This window comes from Muscardinus avellanarius (assembly GCF_963383645.1).
Source record: "Muscardinus avellanarius genome assembly, chromosome: X".
NCBI classification, from domain to species: domain Eukaryota; kingdom Metazoa; phylum Chordata; class Mammalia; order Rodentia; family Gliridae; genus Muscardinus; species Muscardinus avellanarius.
Genome location: NC_137792.1, coordinates 6,397,128 through 6,423,708, shown reverse-complemented (window position 1 = coordinate 6,423,708; position 26,581 = coordinate 6,397,128). Strand labels below are relative to the sequence as shown.

At 39.2% G+C, this 26,581-nt stretch overlaps 1 protein-coding gene across 3 annotated transcripts in view; it reads right to left on the bottom strand.

Moving 5' to 3' along the window:
* Nucleotides 1–10,110: 10,110 nt before the first annotated feature.
* Nucleotides 10,111–26,581, bottom strand: part of FRMPD4 (FERM and PDZ domain containing 4) — a gene marked incomplete at both ends in the record, with an annotated part of 883,159 nt that continues 866,688 nt past the window's right edge. For all 3 annotated transcript variants that reach the window (XM_080718734.1, XM_080718732.1, XM_080718733.1), the window contains 7 exons: nt 10,111–11,438; nt 12,891–14,180; nt 14,550–15,614; nt 20,307–20,445; nt 22,279–22,461; nt 23,023–23,112; nt 25,712–25,838. In XM_080718734.1, coding sequence (XP_080574860.1) covers nt 10,111–11,438; nt 12,891–14,180; nt 14,550–15,614; nt 20,307–20,445; nt 22,279–22,461; nt 23,023–23,112; nt 25,712–25,838 — 4,222 coding nt within the window. The remainder of the gene's footprint in view (nt 11,439–12,890; nt 14,181–14,549; nt 15,615–20,306; nt 20,446–22,278; nt 22,462–23,022; nt 23,113–25,711; nt 25,839–26,581) is intronic.

The window sequence follows — 26,581 nt, the reverse complement described above, 5'->3', positions numbered from 1 at the left end:
ATACCTTGCAGTTCCTTGAAGAGGGTATAGGCTCAACACTTTACCATATAGGCACAGGTCAAAACTTTCTCAACAAGACCACAAAGGCATAAGAAATTAAAAGGAGGATTGATACATGGGTTTGCATTAAACTGAAGAGCTTCTGCACTGCAAAGGAAACTATCAAGAACCTCATCAAAGAGCTGACAGAATGAAAGAAAAATTTTTTGCTAACTATTTCTCCAATAGAAGACTAATAACTAGAATATACAGAAAAATCAAGAAACTCAGCGCTAAGAAAACAAATAACCATAAAATTGGCAACTGGCCGGGCAAGGTGGCGCACACTTGTAATCCCAGCATTCGGAAGGCTGAGACCAGAAAATCACGGTTTGTGGACAGCCTCAACTACATAGTGAGGCCTTCTGCAACTCTGTGAGACCCGGTTTCAAATAAAAAATAGGGCTGGGGGTGTGGCTCGGAGGTAGAATGCCCCTGGGTTCCATCCCCAGACCTGCAAGAAAAAAAAAAAAAGGGGCAACTGAACTAAATAGACACTTTACAAAAGAAGAAATTCAAATGGCCAATGAATGTATGAAAAAATACTCAATTTAATCAGAGATGCAAATCAAAACTACTATGAGATTTCACCTAACTCCAACTAGAATGGCAATCATTCAAAACACAACAACAAATGCTGGCGAGGATGTGGAGAAGTGGAAACTCTAATACATTGTTGATGGGATTGCAAATTTGTGCAATCACTTTGGAAAACAGTATGGAGGATCCTCAGGAGAATAGGAATGAGCCTACCATATGATCTATCAATACCACTTCTGAGTATCTACCCAAAAGAAAGGAAATCAAACTACCAAACTAATGCATGTGTTATCTATGTTCATAGCTGCACAATTCAACACTGCCAAACGATGGAACCAGCCAAGATGTACATAAACAGATGAATGGATTACAAAACTATGGGATATTTACACAATGGAATTTTACTCAGCCATAAAGAAGAGCAATATTACTTCATTTGAAGAGAAATGAATGGAACTGGAGAACATTATGCAAAGTGAGACTGGTTAGTCACAATGAGTAAAAATTGGATGCTTTCTCTAATGTGCAGAAGCTAGGGAGAAAATGGATCATAGGAGGAACTCTAGACAAAGAAGGAGATACCATAGATGAGTAAATAAAACCACCTGAGGGGGGATGGGAGGGGGAAGATGGAAATTCCCTAATGTCCATGATGTACATTCACAAACATATCAATCACTAAGCCAAACATGAGAAGAAGGGAGGGGGGAAGGAAGGGGTTGGTATTGGGGAAGGGCTAAGTGAGTGATATGTGTACTTATGCCTCTACCATCTGGTATCTCATTAAGATGTATGACTACAATGCACCAATAAAAAATCTCAGGGCTAACATGCTACTTTGCTCTTGATACTATATATAAAAATTAGGCTACAGAATATATTGGGCCACATCTGTGTAAACTTGAGAGTACTTTTGAAAACCCAGCAAACATGTAACTTGAGTCTGAGAACAGATAGAAAGATATAAACAAAGAAGAAGAAAGTTCAGGCTCTGAGAGGAGGGCTGTTGTGGTTTCCAACTGTGTTAGGAAGGACATATTTTAGCAAACACACTGCTCTGTGGGCTTTTGAGGCAGTATCTACCATGATACTTTCCATTCTTTACTTTTCAATAATTTTCAAACTAACGTGGAGCCAAAAATCTATAGCAAATATTCAGATCTTGTGGAAGAAATAGCTATTTGTACACATCATGCATCATCTATAAGGCATCACTAAGAAAAGTGTGTTTGAGTCTGTGTGTGCATTTACATATTTGAGGGGGCCTCAGTTCTCTTTTGACCTTGGAATTACTCAGAGTCAAAGGAATTTCTAGTCAAATGAAGGAATCTTTATTTGCCATTGTATTCTTTGTACATACCACTTAAACATCCTCAGCAGGGCCTAGGTAAAATGGGTGTCATGTGCACTAACTGTTTAGGATTCATTCTTTCCTTCCAAATCCAATCAAAAGGGAGATTACCTTGAGCAGGGCTGACTTGAGTAGATGAAAAACACTCAAGGAGGGACTGTGGGCCCTCTTTAAGATCAGAGATTATATATATGCATTTATATATGCCTATCAATTTCCTTCCTATAACTAACTGTGTAATTTGTCATTATTCTATTTATTTTTCTCTCTCTTTTATCATCTATTTGTACACTAAAACTGTACCATACAATATGGTTACATGTGGAAATTTAAATAAAATTATATAAATTAAAATCTGATTCCTTAGTCATACTGGTCACATTGGAAGGACCCAGTGGCTATATATGGCTATTTGCTATCATATTAAGCATCATGGGTCCTGAACTCATTTTTCATACTTACAGAAAATTCTGTTGGATAGTGCTTGATGTTATTTTTTACTACTGGCTTATTTATTTATTATTAATGTGTGTGTGTGTGTGTGTGTGTGTGTGTGTGTGTGTGTGTGAGAGAGAGAGAGAGAGAGAGAGAGAGAGAGAGAGAGAGAGAGAGAGTTTGTTGCTGGGGATAGTACCCAGGGTCTCATGCACACTATTTAAGTGCCCTTCTACTGACCTCCAGTTCCAACCCATGATTTTATATCCACTAAACTTCCAAATACAGGCAGTCCTCATTATTTATGGTTCTGATATATATGAATTTTAGTTTCTATGGTTTAACTAATCACCAGCTCCCAGCAAATTTGCTTAAATTTCAGCTACCATGATATGTTAGTGATGAATAATTGCATAAAATACAAACTTTGTTGTTAGCTCTTCCAAAAATCACTATGCAAATAAACAATATGCTTGATGGTAAGCGACCAGTCACATCACTTATTTCAAAGGCTCCCTGCCATTGGTTACTGATCATGTACTGCTCAGCTTGTGCACAGACAACAGAGTATGTAATTGTGCTATGCCCTTCCCCCAGGAAGGTAAAGCCATAAAACTGGAGCATTGAAAGAAGGAACTGGCCAACAAAATGAAAGTGTGGCAAAGAAACAAAAAGCAATGATGCTGAAAGTGAAATTAAGATCAAACGGCAGTGAAGTAATTAAAGAAGCAGCTGACAGCGTGGGTGACCATGTCTTTATTTGAGACTACTGATGCACAGCCTGAGAGATGCAGTGAAGGTGAATGTATTTGCATAAATCAGTAGTGTGTTCGTGCTAAAATGATGCAACTGTCTCAGAGGAAGTGACACCGGAAAAAAAACAACATGCCACTTTAAAGATATTTTATAAGATTAAAAGCACAATTGGCAAGATGTTGGTAGCTGATCCAAATTTATAAAGCGAACATACAATTTGCAAAGCATAAAAAAGTTTTTTTTTTCTTTTTACCAAAAAAGACTCATTTAATTTTTTTTTTTTTTTTTTTTTTTTTTTTGCGGTACTGGGGATGGAACCCAGGGGCATTCTGCCTCTGAGCTACACCCCCAGTCCTATTTTTTATTCTTTTATTTTGAAATAGGGTCTCACTGAGTTGCAAGAGCCTCACTAATTAGCTGAGGCTGTCTGTGAACCATGAGCCTCCTGTCTCAGCCTCCCAATGGGATTACAGGCTTACGCTACCATGCCTAGCTTCATTTAATTCTAAAGTTCAGGAAATAAATATGAGAAACACGTGGGATGGCATTAAAGTAAAAAAGTTTCTGTGTAAAAAATGAATCAAGAGTCTGAAGTGAGAGTCTACATAATGGTAGGAAATGTTTTCTTAAAGGACTAATATTCAGAGCATATCAAGAACTCGAAACACTTAACACTAAAAAAAAAACAGTCATAAAATGAGCAATTTAACTGAATAGATATTTCTCAATAGAAGAAATACCAATGACCAATAAACATATGAAAAAGCATCCAACATCATTAGAAATCAGGAAAATGAAAAAAAACTGCACTAGGATTCCACCTAACTCCAGTTGGAATGGCATTCATCAAAAATACAAACAATAATAAATGCTGGCAAAGATATGGGGAAACAGGTACCCTAATTCTTAAGGTTTCTAATGTTTTAAATTACTGTGTGCTAAATAAATAATGATTTCACTATACGTTTTCATGTCCTTGTACATTTATAACTGGCAGAGGGTATTTAAGATTTTGACAAAACTGATTGTGGGTCATGATAGATCTGTAATATTTTCTCATTGATGATTAAGAATGATCTGCATTTTCAGCTTGTATGGCCATCTCTCTAGTCCTGCACTACCTGGAATGGAGGACTGCCTATAAGTGTTCATGTTGAACTCCCTCTTTCTCAGGGAATGTCAAGGTTTTTCCCATTCTAGAATGGGATGTCATTTTGGCAGCAACTTTGTGAATCATATTTATCATTATACTTGCCAGTAGTGCTTAGCACCATGTTTGCCCAGATTAGGAAGTTGAATGAATGGACGCATTCTGCCTCTTTAAGTGGGAGATAGAAGAAAGTCATGGATCATTAGTGAAAGGGCAAAAGAGAGAACAGTATTAATCAAAATGAAAACAGCAGAAATAGTACTTGGTCAGAAGTCACCACGAAAGTTCTGCTCCCTAAATCCCACATCTACTTATTATCAGAGGTAATTCTGCCTATAGTTGGGAATAATGAATCCACATATGACATAGATTTTGGTTCAAACTGTAGAGTAGAAAATGAGAATAGGAAGATTGAAAAATAAACCCAACGATCTGAAATTAACATATAATGGAAATCTGAGAAGCAATTATAAGTATGGAGGAAAGTTCAGTTGAAAACTACTTGGGATAATCAATTATCTATTTCTTTTAGTGGTAGATTTAATTTTAATTTGCTCTATTATTTTGTGAAGCAAAAAATAGATGTGATAGACATACGTGGATTGTTTCTCCATGTATTTCCTATGTATAGGCTTGGAAATAAAAAGAAGTGAGAGAGGTAGGCCAGGGAATAACTGGCATAAATAAATATTCAACTTAGCTGAGTGTTATGAATAAAAATTCAGTTCAGCTGGGCGTGGTGGTGCACGGTTGTCATCCCTGAGCTTGGGAGGCGGAGACAGGAAGATCACGCAGGTTCAAAGTCAGCCACGCTTGCTTAAGAGACCCTGTTTCCAAATAAAAATATAAAAAGTAGGTGTCTGGGAGTGTCACCCGGAGGTAGAAGGACCAGGAACCCCAGTACCACAAAAAATTCAGTTCAAAAGATAAAATTCCAATACTTTGATCTTTCAAAGATGAGTAGCTATTGCTGTAGCCTGATTTAAATGAAATATTTTGGAATTATATCTAATTGTTTCATACATTTTGAATGGATAGAGGAGCAATTGGTATTGAAGTTTATAAAGACATGCTGAAAGCTAGACACACACACACACACACACACACACACACACACACACACACTTACCTGAACATAGTTGATTTTCCTTTGTTTTCAATTTCAAAAACAATACAGGGCTGAGTGTATATCTCGGTGCTAGTGTGCTTCTCTAGCATCCTCAAAGCTCTGAGTGGTCCCTAGCACCTCAAACAAAACAGAGCAAAAATAATGAGAGCAGTTAACAGGATGACAAACAGTCAAAGCCAGCCTCAGCAACTTAGCCACACACTATTTTAAAATAATAAATGAAAGAAAGGGCTGGAGTTGGAGGAAGCAGAATGCACTGGGTTCAACTATATATATATATATATATATATATATATATATATATATATATATATATGGAGAGAGAGATGAGAGACAGAGAGAGAGACAGAGACAGAGAGAGAGGGAGAGAGAGAGAGAGAGAGAGAGAGAGAGAGAGAGAGAGAAAGAAACTGCCTCATGCCTCACTGCCAAGTCAAAAGTAATTCAAGTAGAGCTAGGGCTATAGCTCAACCTTCGCTTGGCTTGGCCCTGGGTTCAATTCCCAACACCACAGAAAGAATTAATCCAGGCAGGAGAAATTAGAAGAACATTATGTGTAGTTCAGAAATAACATTCAGATAATTATTCACTGGCATTAAGAAATATATAAATGTGGAATATAACAAATTAAGAGTGTCTTTTCTAAGACATCTCATAGTAAAAGATAAAGGTCATAACAAATAGAACCCACATGCTGTAATGTTGCTGTAGCTGGTGATTTCAATATTTTTATTATTTCTTTTCTGAAAAAAATAATTTCTTTTGTGATTAGTCTAATTCGTATTGGGCCTAGGGTTAGTGGAGTCTGTGTTAATTTTAATGTCTGAGGCAAGTGCTTTAGATACCGGATTTCACTGGACGCCTAATGCTGTGGTGATTGCTCAGCTGAACACTCTCTCTTTCCACATCAACTGTGTTCCTTCTGGCAATCCACTTACCTGAAGTATGATCGAATGGAGCGAGATGCAGGCAGAAAGACAAGTACGATCAGAGCAACTCTGAGTTAAAATGTAAATTCATAAACAGAGAGGATAATAATAATAACACTTGTGGTGTGGCTTTTGTTGTTAAGTCTTGGTGGAATGGTGACTAGAGAGAGAGCAATTGTGAACTGCATTATGTTTCCTGCCAAGAAGGCTATGAAAATGGAAATATTGATTGAGAAACAGAAAAATAGACACTTTAAAATGCACACAGTGGCCGGGCGTGGTGGCGCACGCTTGTAAGCCCAGCATTCGGGAGGCTGAGCCTGGAGGATCACGGTTCGCGGACAGCCTCAGCTACCTAGTGAGGCCCTCTGCAACTCAGTGAGACCTGGTTTTAAAAATAAAGAATAAGAAATAGGGCAGGGAGTGTAGCTTGAAGGTCGAATGCCCCTGGGCTCCATCCCCAGACCCGCAAAAAAAAAAAAAATGCAAACAGTGGCTATCTTTGGGGGCTGGCTTTATAAGGGACTTTTTCTTTTTCCATCATTTTTTTCTGTAGTGTTTATAATACTGATGATAATATTGAGGCATTGCTAATATTTTAAAGATAAAAATTATAGTTATGCTTAAAAGTTCTTATCTATAGGCAATTTTGACTGAAATATTCATTAATCAAGTGCTATGGTGTCTGGGATTTGCTACTAAGTCATACATTATGAAAAGAGGTAAATAGAAATAAAGAAAAGATTGGACATGATTTGGTGTCTGATGAGTGTATTAATTCCTCTTATGATTGTGTTTATTGTATATGTTTGAAAGTTCATAGTAGGAGGTCAAGAAAAATGGTAAGACATAGACATGAAAAAATAGACTGGGGATTAAATGGAAATGTTCTTCAGTGCAAGGAAATCTTATTCTGTTTGATGCTTGCCAGACGTTAGTGAATGCCACTCTTCTTTGTAACAGCATTTTTGCATGCATGTACCAGACATATACTTAGTTATTTATTCATTCATTTATTTATTTAAAATTATTTACATGTACCACTGTACTATTATGCCATTATAAAACATACACAAACATAAAAAAGCTAGATAAAAATAAACACAAGTATCATTCTAATATGTTTTTCCTATATTCTAGGGGACCTGGACCCCAGCTAGGAGCCCCATGCTTAGTGAAGGGGAGAGGGGCCCTTGAGGTTTTCTGAGTAGTAAAGAGTTTGTTTATAAGAAACAGAAACTTACTGGAGCAGCCATAGGTAATGGGTGATTGATTAGCAAGACCCAGAGCTATTTCCCTGAGGCTTCTCAAAGAACCGGAATGGACTAGGAAGTTGTTCTAACTACATATGCGATTTGAACAAGGTTCATAATTTCCTTGTACACTTCTTTATGTATATGCAATTCACAAAATGTGGTCTGCACACAGTCAGGCTACAATATGCATTTAAAACAAACATCCCCCACATATTATCTTGGGCAACAGAGTTAACACAATGATTATGATAAATATAATATCTAACATTGAGTACTAATTATCTGCCAAATATTGTGGTAAGAACTTTACATACATAATTTTGCTTAAAATTCATGACAACCCTATGGAAATAGATCTCATTAGTGATTTCCATTTTACCATGAGGAAACTGAGACTTTGAAAAACAGCGTTCCCAAGATGAAAGCGCTAGAAAATGGCAGAACCAAAATTGAAATCAAGAATGTTTCTTGACCCCATACCCCATATCTTCACTAAACCAGAATGAATTAATGAATAGTGTCCAAACCATATGATTGCTCCAAAGATTAAATGAGATAATATATGTGATAATGTTTAGCACATTGTCTGACATAGAGCACACATCCTATTAATATGCTAGTATTTTAGTACACAGAGTAGTTACTAGGATTTTCCACAGTAAACACCACTAATATCTCTCAATATCAAAACACCAAAATTCATAATTGTAATGAAATAATGTTTTGTTATTTAATTAAACATTATTTATAATAACATAGGCCTAAACTCTTTTAGTTTGCTGCCATCTACAAACTTGTGGTGCGACTTTTGTTCTTGAGTCTCTGTGGAATGAGAGATAGCAATTGTAGTCTGTGTTATGCTTCCTGCCCAGTAGGCTACAAAAGTGGAAATACTTGTACTTGATATACTGCCATATTCTAAGGAGCCACCTAGACAAATAAGAGTGTACAGTTTGAACACTTAATGGTCCAGGAAATACATATATACATAATCAATTTCATGAATGCAGAATTTGCATTCATTTGTTTTGACTCAAAAAACATTTTTAGAGATGGAAGTTTAGAAAACCATTTCATTGGTTTTACCTGAACTGGTCAAATCTACCACTTCTATTTTTTTGTTGTGTTTTGTTTTGCGGTTTCTTATTTTTATCCACCAATCCAGATTAAGTACTCAGTGTGTGTGTGTGTGTGTGTGTGTGTGTGTGTGTGTGCGCGCGCGCGCGCGCGCATGTTGCTTGCTACTTGCTAGGGATTGAACCCAGGGCCTCGTGCATGCTAGCCAAGTGCCAGATTAAGTAGTTATTTAATAAACATTTCATTATGTATTTAATTATGGATTCTATTATTAGAATATCCATCTCTTTGAGATTTTCTGGAACATTCCAGATTTGAAATTTTGTCCTGGTATTAGTCTGTGATTCCCAGTTTGGCTGAAAGCCTTGGCTCCTGCAGAAGACGTGCTACATGCAGTCCTGCTGAGAGCTGAGAGCTGAGATGTGCCTCAAAAGTGCTGCTGTGTGGCTGGTCTGCATTACTGGCTCTGTGCTTTTCATGATCATTAAATGTTCCTTTTTTACAATTTTGCAAGTATGTTACTAAATGTTCTGTCACTCTAAAGGGATGTTTGAACTTCATGAATGAGTTGGGGTGGGGGAAGATAACATCTTTGGTTTATGTATTTTGACATTTAGTCAAAGCAGATCTCTCTTTAATTAAACAATATAATTTTGGCATCATTGATTCCATTCATTTTATATAATTAGATAATCTATGACTCTAGGTATGACCTAGAAACCTTCCCATCATTCTTTCTGTTCTTTGATTTGGGAAGCATTTTTAATTCTAGAAACACAGTGAAGAGCATTTGTGTTGACACAGTAGAATCCACTCCCTCACATACCTCTCTGTAATCCAAATAGCATAAACCAAAATTAAATATGTGAGATTCTTGGAAGAAAGCATCCAATAATCAAACACTAGGAGCAAAAATTAATTTATTACATATATTTTCTAATAATTTATAATAGCTTCTTGAATTTTAAATGTCTTTTACTATTTCCAATGCTTAAAATCACAATTTTAAAACATAAGTACTGCTTATATACATTGTAATTCTTTTTCTATTATTTTCTTTTGGTTTTTACTTCTAAATATGAGTAATATGGTATCCAAGTGTCTGCTTGGAGGGAAAGGAGATAGGATTCATTGTTTCGCTCTAACGTGGTAGAATTTAAAATTTTACATCATATACCTGGAGTTTTGACTATACCAAAAATAGCCAAAGGTCATCACTTTCTCGTATATTTCTTTTACATGTATTATATATAATATGTATAATATAAACAGAATACATCTGATTAGGACATTTCAACATTTCATCAATGTAACTTTTATCTCCTATTTTATATAAAATAACAAAATATACAGAGAGAAGAAAGGAGACGTCTGTTCATCGTACACATAAAGTAAATAAAAGTTCATGTATGGCTTTGCAAAGGTAGATTATGACGTGACTTTCATATTTATTTATTTAAAAGCATCTTGAGAGAACGTGTTAGTGTGCTTACGAGAGCGGCCATGGTGGTTGAATGTCGCGTCGAGAGTCCAATATTAGGATCCCCAGTATTCTTTCCAGTGGCTGCCTCAGCAGCTTTCAGGAGACAAATGTAGTTTATTACCACTTCATTGATCTTCGCTACGATTTCCTGCTGCTGTGTTTCTGAGTTCACAACTTTAACTAATCGCATGCAAGCTTCTGTTAGGCAACAGAGCACTTGAAAGCTGGAAGTCATAGCTAGGAGCATCTCCTCTGGGCTTTTCTCGGCCATTGCCATTTTCCTACAGGCACTTCCCAACTGTCTGGACTCAATGGATAACAGCTGCTTGTACTGAGAAAGTGTAAGGTCATATGCTTCAGGGCGTGACTCCTCTCTCTTCCCCTTGGTCACCCTGATGAGACAGAGCAGCTCATTGGCATCATTTTGGGCCGCAAGGAACCCATCAGGCATTGCATATGTGCTCTCCTTTAGGGCACTTATTCTTGCAATCCGGGCATCAAAAGCCAGATTGCTAAAGTCCAAGTCATCTGGGCCACTCAGGTCTTCTGCCCAGACTTTCAGCATTGACTCTCTGGATAGCTCCCCTCCTTGTTTCCAAATCTCAACAGCCAAGGACGGGCTGCTTGGTCCTGACATGGCTTGAGTCATCTGTGGTCGATAGAGGCAAGAGACCTGGAGGGTGGCCTCTCCCTCCTCTTCATCCTCATCACCATCTTCATCCTGCCCTCGGTTCAGAAAACAGTAGCTGAAAGGTCCTCGGCATCTCCAATTGCTGCCCTCTGGCTTCCGCAAGGGTAATGTCCTATACAGCTTTGAGTCTTTATGAGCCACTGGGGACCTTTTGTGAAGCTTCCCCTCGGGGCTGAAGTGCATAGAGTTTTGGGAAAAACTCTTGGTGAGCTTCTTCCCCAGGGGGAGTTCTGCTCGCCTCTCCGAACTGGCCTCCTGTGCTTCTGTGATATTGGGATACTTCAAGCTGACTGTACCCTTGATTCTCTCTCGGAAGGTCTCCAACCCTGTGGGTCCTGAGAGGATGCTGCTGCTGCTATGCCTGAGAACACTCTGGCTGGGGGGTGTCCTGAGGCTCCCCCCTTTCAGGTCTGGCGGCCGCCAGCTCACAACCTCTCCGTATGCCTGGTTTGCTTGGGAGAAATCATTAGGGTCTTGATTTGGAATTGGCACCTTTGATTCCGAGTGAATGTTTGATGGTAGCAGGATGGGATCAACTTGAGGATGTTGAGACCAAGCTGAAGGCATGCCTCCTCGTCTCTCCTTCCCAGGCTCTGTGAAAGCTACACTAGGGGTAGTAGAAAAACAGAGAGATTCATTAAGCATCTCCAGGGTGGCCATTTCACTACATCTCTAACTTGATGTCTGTTCTTTCCCAAAGATGCATTCAAGAAGGGTTGCCATATGTCAGGGCGCCCCTGCTTTCCAAAGACTGCCTCCCGATAACTAGTAACAGATTTCCATTTCAATGAATGCAACAAATACTGGAAGCTATTATTACTGGAGTTGCTGATTCATTTGGAATTGTCTTGAAGTCTCATTTTTTCTGGAAGACAATGGTATATCATGAACTGCCCTGCTTCCAGTAATTACTAATCAAAGTTTGGACACACAGGTAGAAAACACAATCCTATATATAGATTATTCAAGCATGTTTAAGATGTTTATATTTCACTTCAAGGGAGTTGGGTTAATCCTGGCATTGGTTACCCTTTTTTCTCTAATGGAGTGACCTAATTTAATTAATGCAAATTAACTCAGCTGATCTTTTTAAGAGGACAGCATGAGGTATGAGGTTTTCCTGGTATAGGGGTTTGCAGGTTTCTCAGCTTTTCTTAGAAAAGCTGTCATGTGAACAGGAGCAAGAGGTAACTTCAGTGAAAGCTCTTTAAAAACCACAAAGGATTAAACAGTGTGGTTTAATTAATTTACAGAAAAAGATATAGTTAGGGGATTAGTTAGGTTTCATTCATAGATAGCTTTTTCAGTGCAAGCAAAGCTAAGGGTGGGATTTGGGAAAATAAAAAAATCTTTAAGATTTTTTAAGGGTAATAGTAATTAACCAATAAAAGAGCACACTAATTATCTATTGACTTATATGAAAAAGACACTATTGATGTAATTTGAATGGGGAAGGTAAATGTACAAGGTGAACTGAATCCTTGTTCTATCTGCAGCTGGTTTTATTATTTGTGGGGAAATAAAGCAGCTCATCATATACACCCCAAAATCTTCTTAACAGTGAGGTATGCAAGATGTTTCGGGTGATTCTCTGGAGCTGTCCAGAGAATGGGGGAATCTATAAGATTGCTGAAAGGCAAATGATCTCTCTGAATCCCTCTATTCTCTCTGACTTCTATTATCCTTTATTGTCGTTCAGTACCAAAATGGAAAAATCTAGAAATGAGATATCATGAGAAGGAAATCAAACTGCTACATGTTTCAAATTGCTATTGCCTTGTAACTACAAGTCCCATCGGGCCTTGCTAAAAGTTTGCATTAAGAATTAGGCAACAAATATTGTGCCATCTCATTCCAAATGTAGTGAGATCAGAGCAAGATTAGACAGATCACATGCGATTTTCACCATTGGTCCAGACCTCTACACTTCACAGCTTATTAGCTATCATTGCCATTTAACAGTTTTGGGACACTTTTTGTCTCTATTTTTAATTCAGTTATAAATAGGGTTTATGTGCTCCTGGTGTCTAATGCAAAACGCATCATTGCTGTACCTGTGGTTTCCTTAATTTTGGGGAGCCGATGGCATCCATCTCGCAAAGTGCCAAACAAGGGGTCGGCATTAATGGCTGTGTGCAGAGCAGGCACTGTCATCCGTGGACACATCCCTTCTGTCTGAGGGTGTAGTTCCTTAAAGTTGGCTCCGTGGTTGGGAAGGCCAGCAGCTCTCTCCTCTGAAGGAATGTAGCTCATGCCTTTCCCAGAAGCATCTGGAATCAAGTGCTTCCCCATGGAGGGGCAGAGGGGCGACTCCACAGGAGTGGGACAGGTGCTGCTGCCACTGCCTGGGCCACAGCCTGTGTCCACTGAAGAGCCTTGCGAACTCTGTAGAGAAAAATGGCCCTCACTCTGCAATGATGACATCCTCTTGGCCAAGTGGTAATCACAAAGGTGGGCCACACCTTCTTCCGCCTCTGGAAGCTTGGAGGTGTGGTCACAGGTGGGTGAGTCGGCATCTTCTGGGTTATCTAGGTTTTTGGCTGAAGACACACAGGACACATCTGTTAAGAAGCGGTCCCCTTGGCCAAGTCCTGAAATGTTACTGGCTTCACCATCAAGAGCCCCTTCCTCCTTCCCTTCAGCCTCCCTTGCCCCGAGACCGGACGCTCTGGAAAAGGCTTGCCCGGTTGCTGCTTCTGGTGCACTCTTCTCCGCTACACCACCATCAGTGGCCACATACCATCTTTGGCTGTCCTTGCGAAAGGCAGTTCTCTCCAGGTTAAAAGTGCTCAGGTGTGGACCCTCCCTAGAAGATACGGTACCAAATTTCCCTTTGGTGTCTTCTTCCATCTCTGCCGTTTTGGTTCCCTGCTGTTTTTTTCCTGGTACAGTCCCATTTGGGGGGGCTTTGCCCTCTCCCTCGGCCACCTTGCTTTTCCTTTTGCTGGTACATGAATATGCCACCGACCCCATGTGCAGTTTGCTGAAATAGTCAGTGACTGACTTGGTCTCCATGGTCTCAGGCTCCATCTCCATATGGTCTGAGTGAAGTATCTGCTTGGAAGGCACAACTTTGGGTGGGAGGTCAGTCGCTGGACGAGCAGCCAGGCCATGGGAGGACTTTGGAGGCAAGGTCCCTGGGGGAGCTTTGGAGGTGGGGAACTCTGTCTGCTCTTCTGCCAGGGTGTGGTAGCCTTCGTGAGTGGCCAAAAACATGCGGGAGAGGCTTTCTGACTGCTTTTGTGCTGCGGCCAGCTCAGAACTCTCAGTCATTTCAGAGGAGTTAGTTTCATTGCCTGAGTCTGATGAGGACTCAGGACTATAAGCCCGCAAGATGGCTACACCTGCATGCCGTGAAAAACAAGAGGCAATTAATAGATGCATCAGAGGCACTTGGAGACATGTAAGAACATGGGACTCATTATTATTAAATTGTTTTCCCTTTTCAGTAAAAACTCTGAGTTTATTGTACAATTGTTCCAGAAATGGGGTAGGGGGGTGTGTGCCATATGAAAAAAAAAAAAAAAAAAACAACCAAAACAAAAACAAAGGAAATCACATACACAAAAACCCATGATGGTAGCTCGGCATATTTATAAAATGGGATATGCGTGAAATGGAGAACACCACATAATAAGACTCCAAGGACAAATGGCTCGAAAGGATGGGATGACACGTTTATCAGTGAATAAATGTAACAATCGTGAAAGAACCTGAATTGTCACTGGTCTGCTGTTCTTCTGACACAGAAAGAGCTTCTAGAGCTTCCAGGGTGGAAACCACAGCGTTATCCAGTCCCTTCTCACACTTCCCCTCGGCATTGGTGGGCACAGCATCAATGAGGGACACTGGGATCTCATCGTTTTGCAGGCTGCTGCCTGGCTCCTTGTCCTCACGAAAGGAAGCCGCCTGGCTCTGAGTGTCCTCCTCATCCGAACTGTCTCGAAAGCCAGGTGGAGGGGCAGCGATGGCCATGTTCAAGGAGCGTAAGAGGAAGTCATCTTCATTGTCATCACCTTCCGGAGGGGGCAGGGACGTGAGGTCAATGATGTCGTCGCTGGACCCAGACAGGTTGAGGATGGCTGGCTGGCTCATCTCGCCCACCACCAAGTCCTCCTCACAGCTTACTTCATCCTCATCTTCTGCATCATCGGTGTTTTCTGCATAACAGATGTCATGTAAGAGGGGCTCCTCTATCCCCCCTGGAGCCTCAAAGTTCTTCACATCACCTATGTTTGCGTAAACTGAATTTGCCACAAACTGGATGCTCTCCGCATCTGGAGTGAGATCCAGGTTCTTCATGTCATTGGCACTGCTGATGTAGAGATTCCTCTGTTTCTCCAGCATTTCTGGACTCTCATCTAACAGTCTTTCATAGCCAAGAGTTGGGGGACTGATACCATCATCCAAGGGGAGATCTCCAAAAATAAAGGACACTTTAGCTCCTCTCGGAGATTCCTGTGCTTTCTTTAGAGGTTCTGGTCCTGCGAGGGTCATCAGGGACCGCTGAGCTAGACTTCTATAGTCTGCCTCACAGGGAGCATCACCATGCTGGGTCAGCTGCTGGTTAAGTTCATCTGAACTATAGGCATCATCTATATACAAGTGCCGGTGGTCTTTTGGACACATGGTGCTGTCTGCGATCTCGACCATCTTCTGTTTTGAATCTATGTATGTTATCTGGGCTTCTTGTTCCCCTTCGCCAATGAAGGTGGTCATTTGGGGCATACAGTTCCAATCTGGACCAAGGAGGTTATGCTTTCCTTTATTTTCAGTCCCTAAAGAGAAAGAATCATGGGAAGACCCATTACTATGATATTTGATTTGGGGTATGGGAGGGGCTTGTCTGTGTTTCTTAATTCAACGTTCATGGTTCATGGTATTATTGTGTAAATACAATCATTTGACTTTCCAAATATGGTATTCAGCAATGTAAGCTCCAGGCACAGGGATTTCTTATTCAGAATTATAGAGAAAGATACTGTACTTTTTTCCCCTCACAGTGTTAAAAGAAAGCCAAGGACTTTCACACTTCTATCACATTTCCTGTGAAACTAAATAAATAATGTACCTCGAGTTTCAGCCTGTTTATATCCTTGCAGATGTAATCTATTCATGTATAAATGTCAGTATGCATGCCTGTATATATGTGTATGTGTGCATATTGATACATAGGGAGGAACACTCATAGGTAATATACTTCTCTTTTTTATTTCTAAGCATAGTTAATATTTAGATTCATTTCACTTGTTTGTATCATGGTATGATAAAGAATTGCTTGATGCTTCTCATGAATTGCATTTGCAAATCTCTAATTTAAATATTGTTTTGTTTGCTCTTCAAGGGTCTTTTAATAATTGAATTTTCATGTGGACATTTATTCAGATATTTAACAAGACAGGGAACTGGGTCATTCTGTCAATACCACTTTGTAGATCCCAGAAGCAACATTTTGACAAAAATTTTGCCTCTACCATTCTTCCATTTGTTCACATATACAAGATATATAGAAAAGAAAATTGGCTTTAGCAAAGTGGTCCTCCTCAAAAAATTATACAATGAATTTAATGCTTAATAGTGCTCAGAATCATTTTATTAATAATATGTATTTTCATAAACAGCAAAAAAGATAAAATTTTGAAGGCACTGAGTTATATATTTGTCATATTTATGTCTTATAATTGATTTACCTAATGGGGTTCAACATTATTTTATCAATAACAGCATAGGTTCTGACAGGCTATGTGTGTGTATTGTATGTATGTGTATGTGGGGGAGGGTGGATTAATACCAGGAGGGAGAGCATTTGAGCAAAGTTGTATTGTGGGCTCTAGGTACAGACCAGGTGTTGGCAACATTTTCTGGCAAGAGAAGACCAGATAGAAAATAGTTTAGGTTTTGCAGGCCAAATGTTCAATAGAGCAACTACTCAACTCTGCTCTTCTAAATGAAAGTAGTCAGAGATGATGCATAAACAAATGAGCTTATGGGTTGAACGGCTGCCATCAAAGATATGTCCACACTGTGAATACAGCCTCACTGGAAATGTGACTGTACTTAGAACAAAAGTTTTGCAAAATCAAGATCTTATTCAGTTGGAAATATCTATGCAGTCCCTAAATCCAGTGGCAAATGCCCTTAGAAGAGAAAGGTAGAGGGAATTTTGGTTCACACAAAGAAAAGGCCAATGTCATGTGACACAGAGGCAAAGGCTGGAGTGACTCAGCCACAAGGATCGCTGACAGTCACCAGAAGCCTGGAGAGGCAATGAAGGGACCTTCCCAAGATCCGATGGAGGGAGCACCTTGATTTTAGACACCTTGGTTTTGGACTTTAGCCTCCCGATCTAGAAGTTTCCCATTATTTTAAGCTGCCATATTTGTGATAATTTGTTAGAAGTGGCCTTAGGAAAGTAATCTAATGTCCATGGATAAATTGACAAGAGTAATTCCATCTGGGCAGGGTTGCACATGTTTATAATCCCAGGATTCCAGAGGCTGACGCAGGGGAACTGCAGGTTTGAGACCAGCTTCAGCAACTTTGCAAGGCCTTCTTTCAAAATAAAAAATAAAATAGAGCGGAGGTGAAACTCAGAGGCAGAATGTTCCCCAGGTCCAATCCCTAAGTACTCTCTCCCCCACACAAGGAAAAACTCCTGATTTAGACTAAAAAGAAAACTGAATAGGTCAGGAGGCTAAAAGCAAAGTAATGGTACTTATTAATATCCCCCCTGAAGTCTAGTAAAGCACAGATAAGTGGGATTAGGGATTCTAAAATTTTCAAAATGAAGGAAAACAAATGAAAGCTTATAGTTCCCTCTTAGAGAGCTTGACTAAGGTGTATCTCATTTGAGATGAGAAGAAAATACACGTTCAGTTTTGGCTTCCTTCCAGGGGATATACCGATTTGGCTTCCTGGAATGTTTCTGGAGATATGGAAGGATCTGGGGTGGGAACTGAGACCTATTCTGTGGTTCAATCACCAGCAGGCTGAGGATGAACTGACGTCCCTGGACTTTGCTCTTCATATTTCCATATCTCAGCAGAACTTTGGCAGTTTCTAAATAGAAGGGAATGCTTGCAGCCACTAGAGGATGCTAAGTTCCAGGCTGTTGTTCACCTGAAGTCTACCTGTTTCCTTTTGGGGTGTGCTATATCTCCTTGTAAGTCCTACTAACTCTCAGAGTGGGGAGAGGTATTTAAAGCGCATGCCCTGCTGTATATAACTAGAAGAAACCACTGAGAGGCTCAAGTTCCATTCTTCCCCTACATTTCTAATCTTTTTGCAATCAAGTTTTTGTCTCTCAGATTTAATGGATACTATATTACAGATGGCCAGAAACCGGAAAGAACTGAGACCCTTGTTACTGTAACCATTTTTAGAATAATGGGGTTGGTTTTCTTCCTACACCTGTACAATTTTAACAGTCCATTGGGAAGTGGGTTTTATTTTTCAGATAAACTTTTAAAATTTGAAAATAAAAGTCTCAAAATGGATTATATTTTATTTTTTCATTTTTTCTTTGCAGGTCTGGGGATGGAACCCAGGGGCATTCTACCTCTGAGCTACACCCCTGCCCTCTTTTTTATTCTTTATTTGGAAACAGGGTCTCACTGAGTTGCAGAGGGCCTCACTAAGTAGCTGAGGCTGTCTGCGAACTGCGATCCTCTGGTCTCAGCCTCCCGAATGCTGGGATGACAAGTGTGCGCCACCAAGGCTTCAAACTGGATTTTAAATGTGAAAGGGCTGTGATAAATTGCTGTATTGTTCTTTGGAATTTCAAAGATCATCATTGAATTGCTCTAAATATCCTTGCTTACTGGGCATGGTGGCACATGCTTGTAATCCCAGCACAGGTTCAAAGCCAGCCTCAGCTACTGAGTGAGGCTATCAGCAACTCAGTGAGACTCTGTTTCCAAATAAAAGTATAAAATAGGTCTGGGAGTATAGGCTAGAAGTAGAAAAGCCCCTGTATTTCACCCCCAGTACCACCAAAAAATATATCCTAGCTCAATAGAAACATTTGTTTATAAAATATTCAGCACTAAAACCTGTATACACTTACTACCTCCTTTCCCCTCTAATAATAATAATAATAATAATAATGGAAATTGAACCCATGGGTGTTCTACCTCTGATACTCTGATATACACTCCCCTTCTTTTATTTTGAAACTGGGTTTCACTAAGTTAGATTACCCAAGCTGGCCTCGAACTTGTGATTCTCCTATCTCAGACTTCCAAGTACTAGGATTATAGGCATTTTCTATTGTGCCTGGGTACTCTAGTTGTTTTTAATCACTTGTGTCTTTTAGGGACTTGTTTTGCCTCATCTTCTGTCTTCTTCTCCCTTCTATATTTCAATCACTTTCATTCTTGATTTTTTTCGACCAGAGTTTTTTGCCACAGTCAACTATTAGTAGAAATATTGATCATCATTTTAAGTGTTGTACAGATTTTTTCCTCCAACCCTTAAATTGTAAGCTGAGTTTTCAATCCCAACTATATAAATGAAATGCAGCTTAGAGAAATTCTAAAACACATGTGCTTCAAGGTGGAGTTGGATTAAACAGATTCATTTGATTGGAAAGGCAAAATTATTTTTAACATGCTCTGTCATTTCTCTTTCTGTCTCTCCTTCTCTCTGGCCTCCTATTTATATTTGCTTCCATTTACTAAGCAATCATAATGAACTGCATGTAAGTCTGTGTGTACCTACATATTAAAATGTATTTCTAGAATAAAGATATTTGTTGTATCCATAAATAATAGAATTATTGCCCTTGAAGGAAGCACCTGACATTTTCACATGACATGTCAACTGTGATGGAAAATCAGCATGTTCATTTTTAACAATTAAATAATACCAGATGTATTTGAAGGATTTTGTGTTATGTTTGAACATGAGATTTTCTTGTGAGTATAATTTTATTTTTTGTACAGAGGATTGAATACAGGGGCATTCTATCTATGAGATAGGACCTCTCTGCCAGCCTTACTTTATTTTATTGCAGTACTGGGAATGGAACCCAGGGGAATTCTACCTCTGAGCTATACCCCAGCCATATTTTTTATTCCTTATTTTGAAACAGGGTCTCACTGAGTTGCAAAGGGCCTAAGTAGCTGAGGCTGTTCATGAACTGTGATCCTCCAATCTCAGTCTCCCAAATTTTGGGATTACAAGCGTCCATGACTATGCCCAGCTCAGCCGTATTATATATATATATATATATATATATATATATATATATATATATATATTTTATTTTGAAACAGGGCTTTTTAATTTGTAGAGGCTGGTCTGGATCCTGTGGTCCTCCTGTCTTAGCCTCCAGGATGACATGCATGAATCATTTCAATTTTAACTTTGTAAAGAACATCCTTGTTATCATTTTCAGGTGAGATGTGGAAGAAGTAGAGGTGGTAGTGATGGTGAGAGGCCAGTGTTTCTTGATTTTAGAAAGAAAATACCTGTCTCCTGGCTCCCTGAATTTTTCTTGTTGGCCATGTTAAATATCGACCTCCTGGAGTCTACTAGCAGCCTGTAGTATCCAGCAGTCAAGCAGGCCAAGTTCATAGCATCTGATGATTCCATCAGGAGTGTGATTGGCTGTAAAAGAAATCTGGTTAAAGGCATTCTTTTTTAATATCCTCCTTCAATTATCAATAGCTGCATTTATAATCATGCAATGAAAAAAAGGTATTGAGCAAACATTGCATTGGAGACATAGAAATGGGAAGAAAAATTCAGAGATAACACACACAGCCTTATGGAAGAATATTTAATGAAAATTTCTGCTAAGACAGAATAAAATGTTTCAAAAAAATCCAGGAAAAGGGTGCTTCTGAAAGCAGGAACTTTCAGCTTTCTGAACCTTAAGCTGAGAATTGGAAAAAGGCCTTGCCAAAACTATATATATATATAATTGGACATATATCTTAAGCATGTAGGTAAGGAAGTATTGTTGGAGCAGTTTTTTCTTACTGAGTTGGGAAAAGTGTGTTCTGGATGAAGGAGAATGTAGGAGAGAAATAAGTGAGCAACAAAAAACAGAAATCAAGAGACTGGCAGAGACAATGTGATGATAGGTCTCTACTGTCACTTCTAGGAGCAGGACACTAGCCAGGACACTAGCCAGGTTCAATAGATCTTTCCGGGGAATAGAACTTCCCATACAAAGTCCCTGAACACCTTGTTGAACTCTTTCCTTATATGTCAATAGAGGTCACCCCTCAACCTCCAAGCCACCCCACCCTTATTCAACATAAGCAGGACACTACTAGTAGCATCTCACCACCCATTTCTACTTAGAACAGTTTATCACTGTCAGCATGGCTGTAGTGATAACATACAGTTCATCCTTTCTTCTGTCATTTTCCCACATTGGAGCTATTTCTCTTAGCATCACCGGTCCTGGACTAAGACAGGCATTCCAAATCTATCTTCACAATTTCAGCTTGCTGTGAAGTAACCTGGGGCCCTCGGATTCAGCCCATGAAATGCTCTGGCCCACTGCTCATGTGTCTGAGCTCCACATACTTACTTTCATGATCATCTGTTCCTGGTGCGGAGCATATCGATGTGCTCTCATGTGCTCACAAAAACCCTTTCCCACAATGTCCTTGACCCTTGATTATTCTTCCCATGCCACCCTGGGGGGAACAGAGGTAGGGCTGTGTGTTCCTAAACTGTTCTCAGAGCACCCTACCCTTAGCTGATGCCATCTCCTTCCTGGAGGTACTGTCTCCCTTTGGGTCCAGTCCTTTCTCTCCATAGAAACACTAGGTACATTAATGGAGGCAAAAGCCAATGAATCCTCTTTACTGGGAAAAGAAGGTGGGGGCATGGAGATCTGGACTGTTGACTAACTTCTGTTTTGGAGGATAAAGTTCAGCATTTGGTAGACAATCTTAGTCTCTTTAAATGAAATAGCCATCATGTTCGTAGGGACAAGGTGTTTAGCGAGTACCAATTGCAATAGCATGAGAAGACAAACTAAAACACCCAGCTTTGGCAAGGGAGAAATCACATATGGACCCAACCCAACCAAAAGGGGGAATCATAAAGAAAGTTGTATCATATCTCACTGACTCCATGTGAGTCATATATTCTAGAAAGTTTGTTGGGAAAAAAAAAAACTTCCCCTACTCTCTATGACTCTATCTTCTAGAGTCAGAGAAACCTAAAAATGCTAATAGTTTGCTTTCTCGTGTAGGCATGAAGAAATCGAGCCCAGAGAAGTATAGCAACTTATTCCCAAAACAAACTGCTATTTAGTGATGACTAATGCCCTCAGGCCTGAGTTGGGTGGGTACTTTTCTGAGCACATCCCATCTATGATCCTTTGCACACATTAACTTTGCCTGTATTCTACATATTAGCAGTGTTATCTGAAATGAGCTGTTCAAACCATGGCCACGTGACAACATCTGAAGGGCTTACCTTCACATCTAGCACGTGGAGCTCTACCCTCACCAAGCTCTCTTCTTCAGTAAACATTTCAATCCTGTTGACATGGCTGAAGTCCGCTAAAAGAGCCACCAGATTGGTTTTGGTGTTTATGACATGGCTTATGCCATACCGGGGCCCAACCAGAAGAGTCACTTCTGAGCGCTTTTCTGCCTGCTGAGAAAGAGATGTTGACAAAATATTTAAAACCCTGGGCTTCTGTTGAACCTGAGAGACTGTTTTAGACTATTTTCTTTAGAAAGTATATCTGGGTCATATTGTACTATATCATCCAATTAGAATAATTTACTGAATTGAGACTGATAAATTATAAATAATATTATATGTTATCTTAACACAATATATTAATCACAAAATATTAATAGTACCACTTTTAAAAAGTGATGGGGTGTGGGGCCTTTCTTTTTTAGGGTGAAAGTAACTTTCAGTTTAGTGACTTAAAAGGTGGCTATTTTTACAGTCCATTGATTCTCTTGGATTTTTTCCCTTCATTTTTCTTTTTCTAGGGCATTCTGCAATGGCATTATAGAGTTTAACATTTCTTTGGCTATTCAGAGACTGTGACAAAGTTGACTAGAAATGAAGACTGAAAAAGATTCACAGCTGATTGGCTTTTGCCATTTCAGGCAGCCCATTCAAGACAGCCTCTGCAGTGACATTTTATAGGTTCTATGACTTCTGAGGAAAAAAAAAAAAAAACAAGAAAACAGCAATTACCACTAATGTTGCCTTGAACACACGGCCCCCATAGAGTCGCAGGTCACTGAGGAACTTGAGATAGTGGACCTTGGCTTGCAGCGCAGAGAGCTGAGGAGAGAAAAGGGAGCTGACATGTTGAATCAGCCGGGTGTGACACTGTCTTGGCTAGCGACCAGCTGGAAACAAGGGACAAACTAGAAAGATGATTTTCTTGCTGGGAAGAGGGAGTGTGACAAAACTTTTTCATTAGGAAGGAAAGTAAATTGCTACGGATCTGGTCTTCTAATGACGGATCGCAACAGGCCTTCAAGATTCAAATCTGATTTATTTTCAGGGAAATGTATAGGGTGGGGTGGGCTATTGAGTATGTATATGTGGACCAGGGTGCTTGCTAAGTAATTGAAAGTTAACAAAATGTTTCATGGAAACATCTGCCTGCTGGGAGGTTTCAAGAGGGAGGTGGTGCTTTCCAATTGCCAGAGGGACAAAGTGGGCTGAATAGCAATATTCCCACAGCACAGGAGACTCACCTGGATGCAGAGTTTGTGGGTGCTATTTTGAATACGCACCTGAAATCTAAGCAAGGCCTTTCAAACAGGCTCTTACACCTCCCTTCTCAAGTTTCTTCCAGTCTTTGCAATGTTTACAGGGCAAATAAACTTTGTGAGCTGCAATCATTGTGGAAATGTTTGAACTTGCTAAGTAAGTTCTTGTTTTGTTAATTTAACACTGAGAATCTGCTGGGTTTCATGAATGAATTACAAATAGAATTTGATTCAGAGAAAGTTTATCTTTATAAAGACTTAAGAATGTAGGCTCCCATATTCTATAAAAGGCATTTGATTACAAATATGTCCATGTTTCACAGGAATGTGCCAGGGATGTTTATTGAGGGCAAAATTTTCAACATGCATAGATTACCTTTAAGTTAGCAATGGTGGTTAAACTTTATTTTCAATCACATATGACTGGCCATCTCATTTGTTATTCCTGAAGGTACTTTAGGTAATTCCTGAATTACTTTATGTAATTGTTACTTGGGCTATATTATATATATATATATATATATATATATATATATATATATATATATCCCTAATATATTTGCAGTACTGAGGACCAAGCCCAGGGTTTCACATATGCTAAGTAAACACTCTACCACTGAAGTATATCCTCAGCCTTTTTAAAAGTTTTATTTTGAGACAGGGTATCACTAAATTGCTCAGGCTGGCCTCACACTCACAATCCTCCTGCCTCAGTTGCCCAGTCAGCTGGGATTACAGGCATGTGCCATCATGCCTGGCTTGTTCTTCTTACTTCTTGCAAAAGCCTAAAGTGTTTTGAAAATTGTTCATTAAACAAACCACTCATCTAGAAAAAAACTTACCTTGGTAGAAGGGCAATGATTAGATAGATAAACAGATAGAATTTATATCAGTTTTCAAATTTTTACAAGACCAGAGGGCCAGGCTTGAGAAAAATCACATCAAGTCAATTAATAGAAATTAGCTTTGGGCAAATCCAAACTGAAATTTTAAAACTCCTGACCCAAAGCAATCTGCTTTTCTTCTAAAGCTGAATAATCACTGTGATGGGAGGCATTCTCTCATAAACTGGGAAGTGAGTTAAAGGAGGCTGAGAGTATTCTGAACCTGACTATACATTTAAAAAAGTTAGGGGTGAGGGTGAGAAGGGAGTAGAAACAAGTGTGCCTTAGCTGGTAAAATTACTTAAAATCACATACTAAGACCAAAGAATCATCCACATGGACCACGATTTGTATTAGGGTCATACAAGTTTCTGTCGCCAGTGTCAACTGGAAAGTTGAACTGGAAAGTTGTTAGACAGCTTCTCATCGCATAGGTCCAGTAATGGAAGGCTCCTTATCTTTCTGGTTACTGAAATCTTTTGGTTTTTATTATGTATACACCACTCCTTTCTTTTCTGACCAACAGTATATTTTTAAATGTCCTTAGTGTTTCTTCTACTTAACAGAAACAAAGACAAGAACAAAGATTTGATTTTAATGCTAATGATGAGTGACAGAAATAAATTTACCTTCCCTCTGGAAATAAGATTTAACGCAATGGTTGTCATTGGGGGTGATTTTGTTCCCCAGGCACACTTGGCAATGTCGGGAGACATTTTTGTCTGTCATGATTAGGGAGGGGTGATACTGGCATCTGGTAGGTAGAGACCAAGAATACCACTGCATATCCCACAAGACCCAGGACAGTCCCCCTTTCCCCAACAAAGGATGATCTGTTACCAAATAACAGTGCCACAGTAGAGAAACCTTACTTTAATTAATTTGATATCTGGCCTCCAGGGGCCTTTGCTCTCTGCTGTTCACTTAGGCTGGTCTGAGTGGTCAGCAAGAACATGACAGAAATATAGAATTATCTTGCATTTCTGTCTTCAAATTACAAGTTCTCAGAGGTCACACAAGAGTCTTCTGTGTTGGCATGCAAGTGCACACACTAGGAAATCTATACTATTGTGAGAAATAAATAAGTTTCCATAAGGATACTTGGTTTTCATTAGTCTTGAAATATGTTAATAGTTTTAAAAAAGTTACAAAGTGTTACTCCCTTCTGACAAAATGGTGCAAAGTATTTTATTCACAGGCTAATTTTAAACAATTTAAAAAATGCACGCAAACCTTTCTCTTTAAAATCTATTTTCTATTAAGATGCAAATGTGATACCTTTTTACCCGGTGGTACCAAGTTTTGATTTGCTTTGACAAGGTGTGAAAGTGCTTTCTTTATGTTCTTCTCTTTCATGCTTTGCAGCACAGCAGAGGGAAGAAAAGTCTCTAATCCCCATTCTTTTCTGCAATAAAAAGCATATCTTCAATTTCACATTCTTGTGATGATTAGTTATCTAAGACAAAATCGCACTCTGATGTTTATTGGAAGGAATTAACTCTTGGTAAGGAAGGGAAACAACATTCAATTTATACTCAAAAGACATACAATCTGATCATTAATACATATGTTTGCATTTTTAAAAAAACATATTGCTTATTCTCAAGAAAGAATGCTAACACGGAATAGGAGGGGGGGACGATGACTATTGATAAGATACTTGGTCCAACTCATTTCTGGGTCTCTCAAATTTGTTAATGTATCTGAGTTTATATTTTTAACACCGATTTCTGTCCATCACTTTGCTTATTCCCATTCATATATCTCCTTTTATACCCACATTTAGTCTCTCTTTTTTTAGAAGGATGGATGCAACTTGTCTGTGACCCCAAACTATTTTTGTCCTTCTTCCTAATCAATGGCTATTTCCTTAGAAACACAGTTCTTTTTTGTTCCAGCTCATTGATGTCTAACTGATTTAGTTTCTTGCTGTATGTTTGTATGGTGGTTATGACCCTCAAGTATGTCTGTACTGACAGGAAGATACAAAAATCATTCATGTTTGAAATACCTATTTCATGAGTACAGAAAAGAGGACTGGGTTAATATATTTTTCCAAGAGCCCATTCCCCAGAAGAGACCTTCTTCAAAGAAGGTTCCATGTTTTGAATTCTAGGAAATCTATCCTAATTATTTGTATAGCCAACC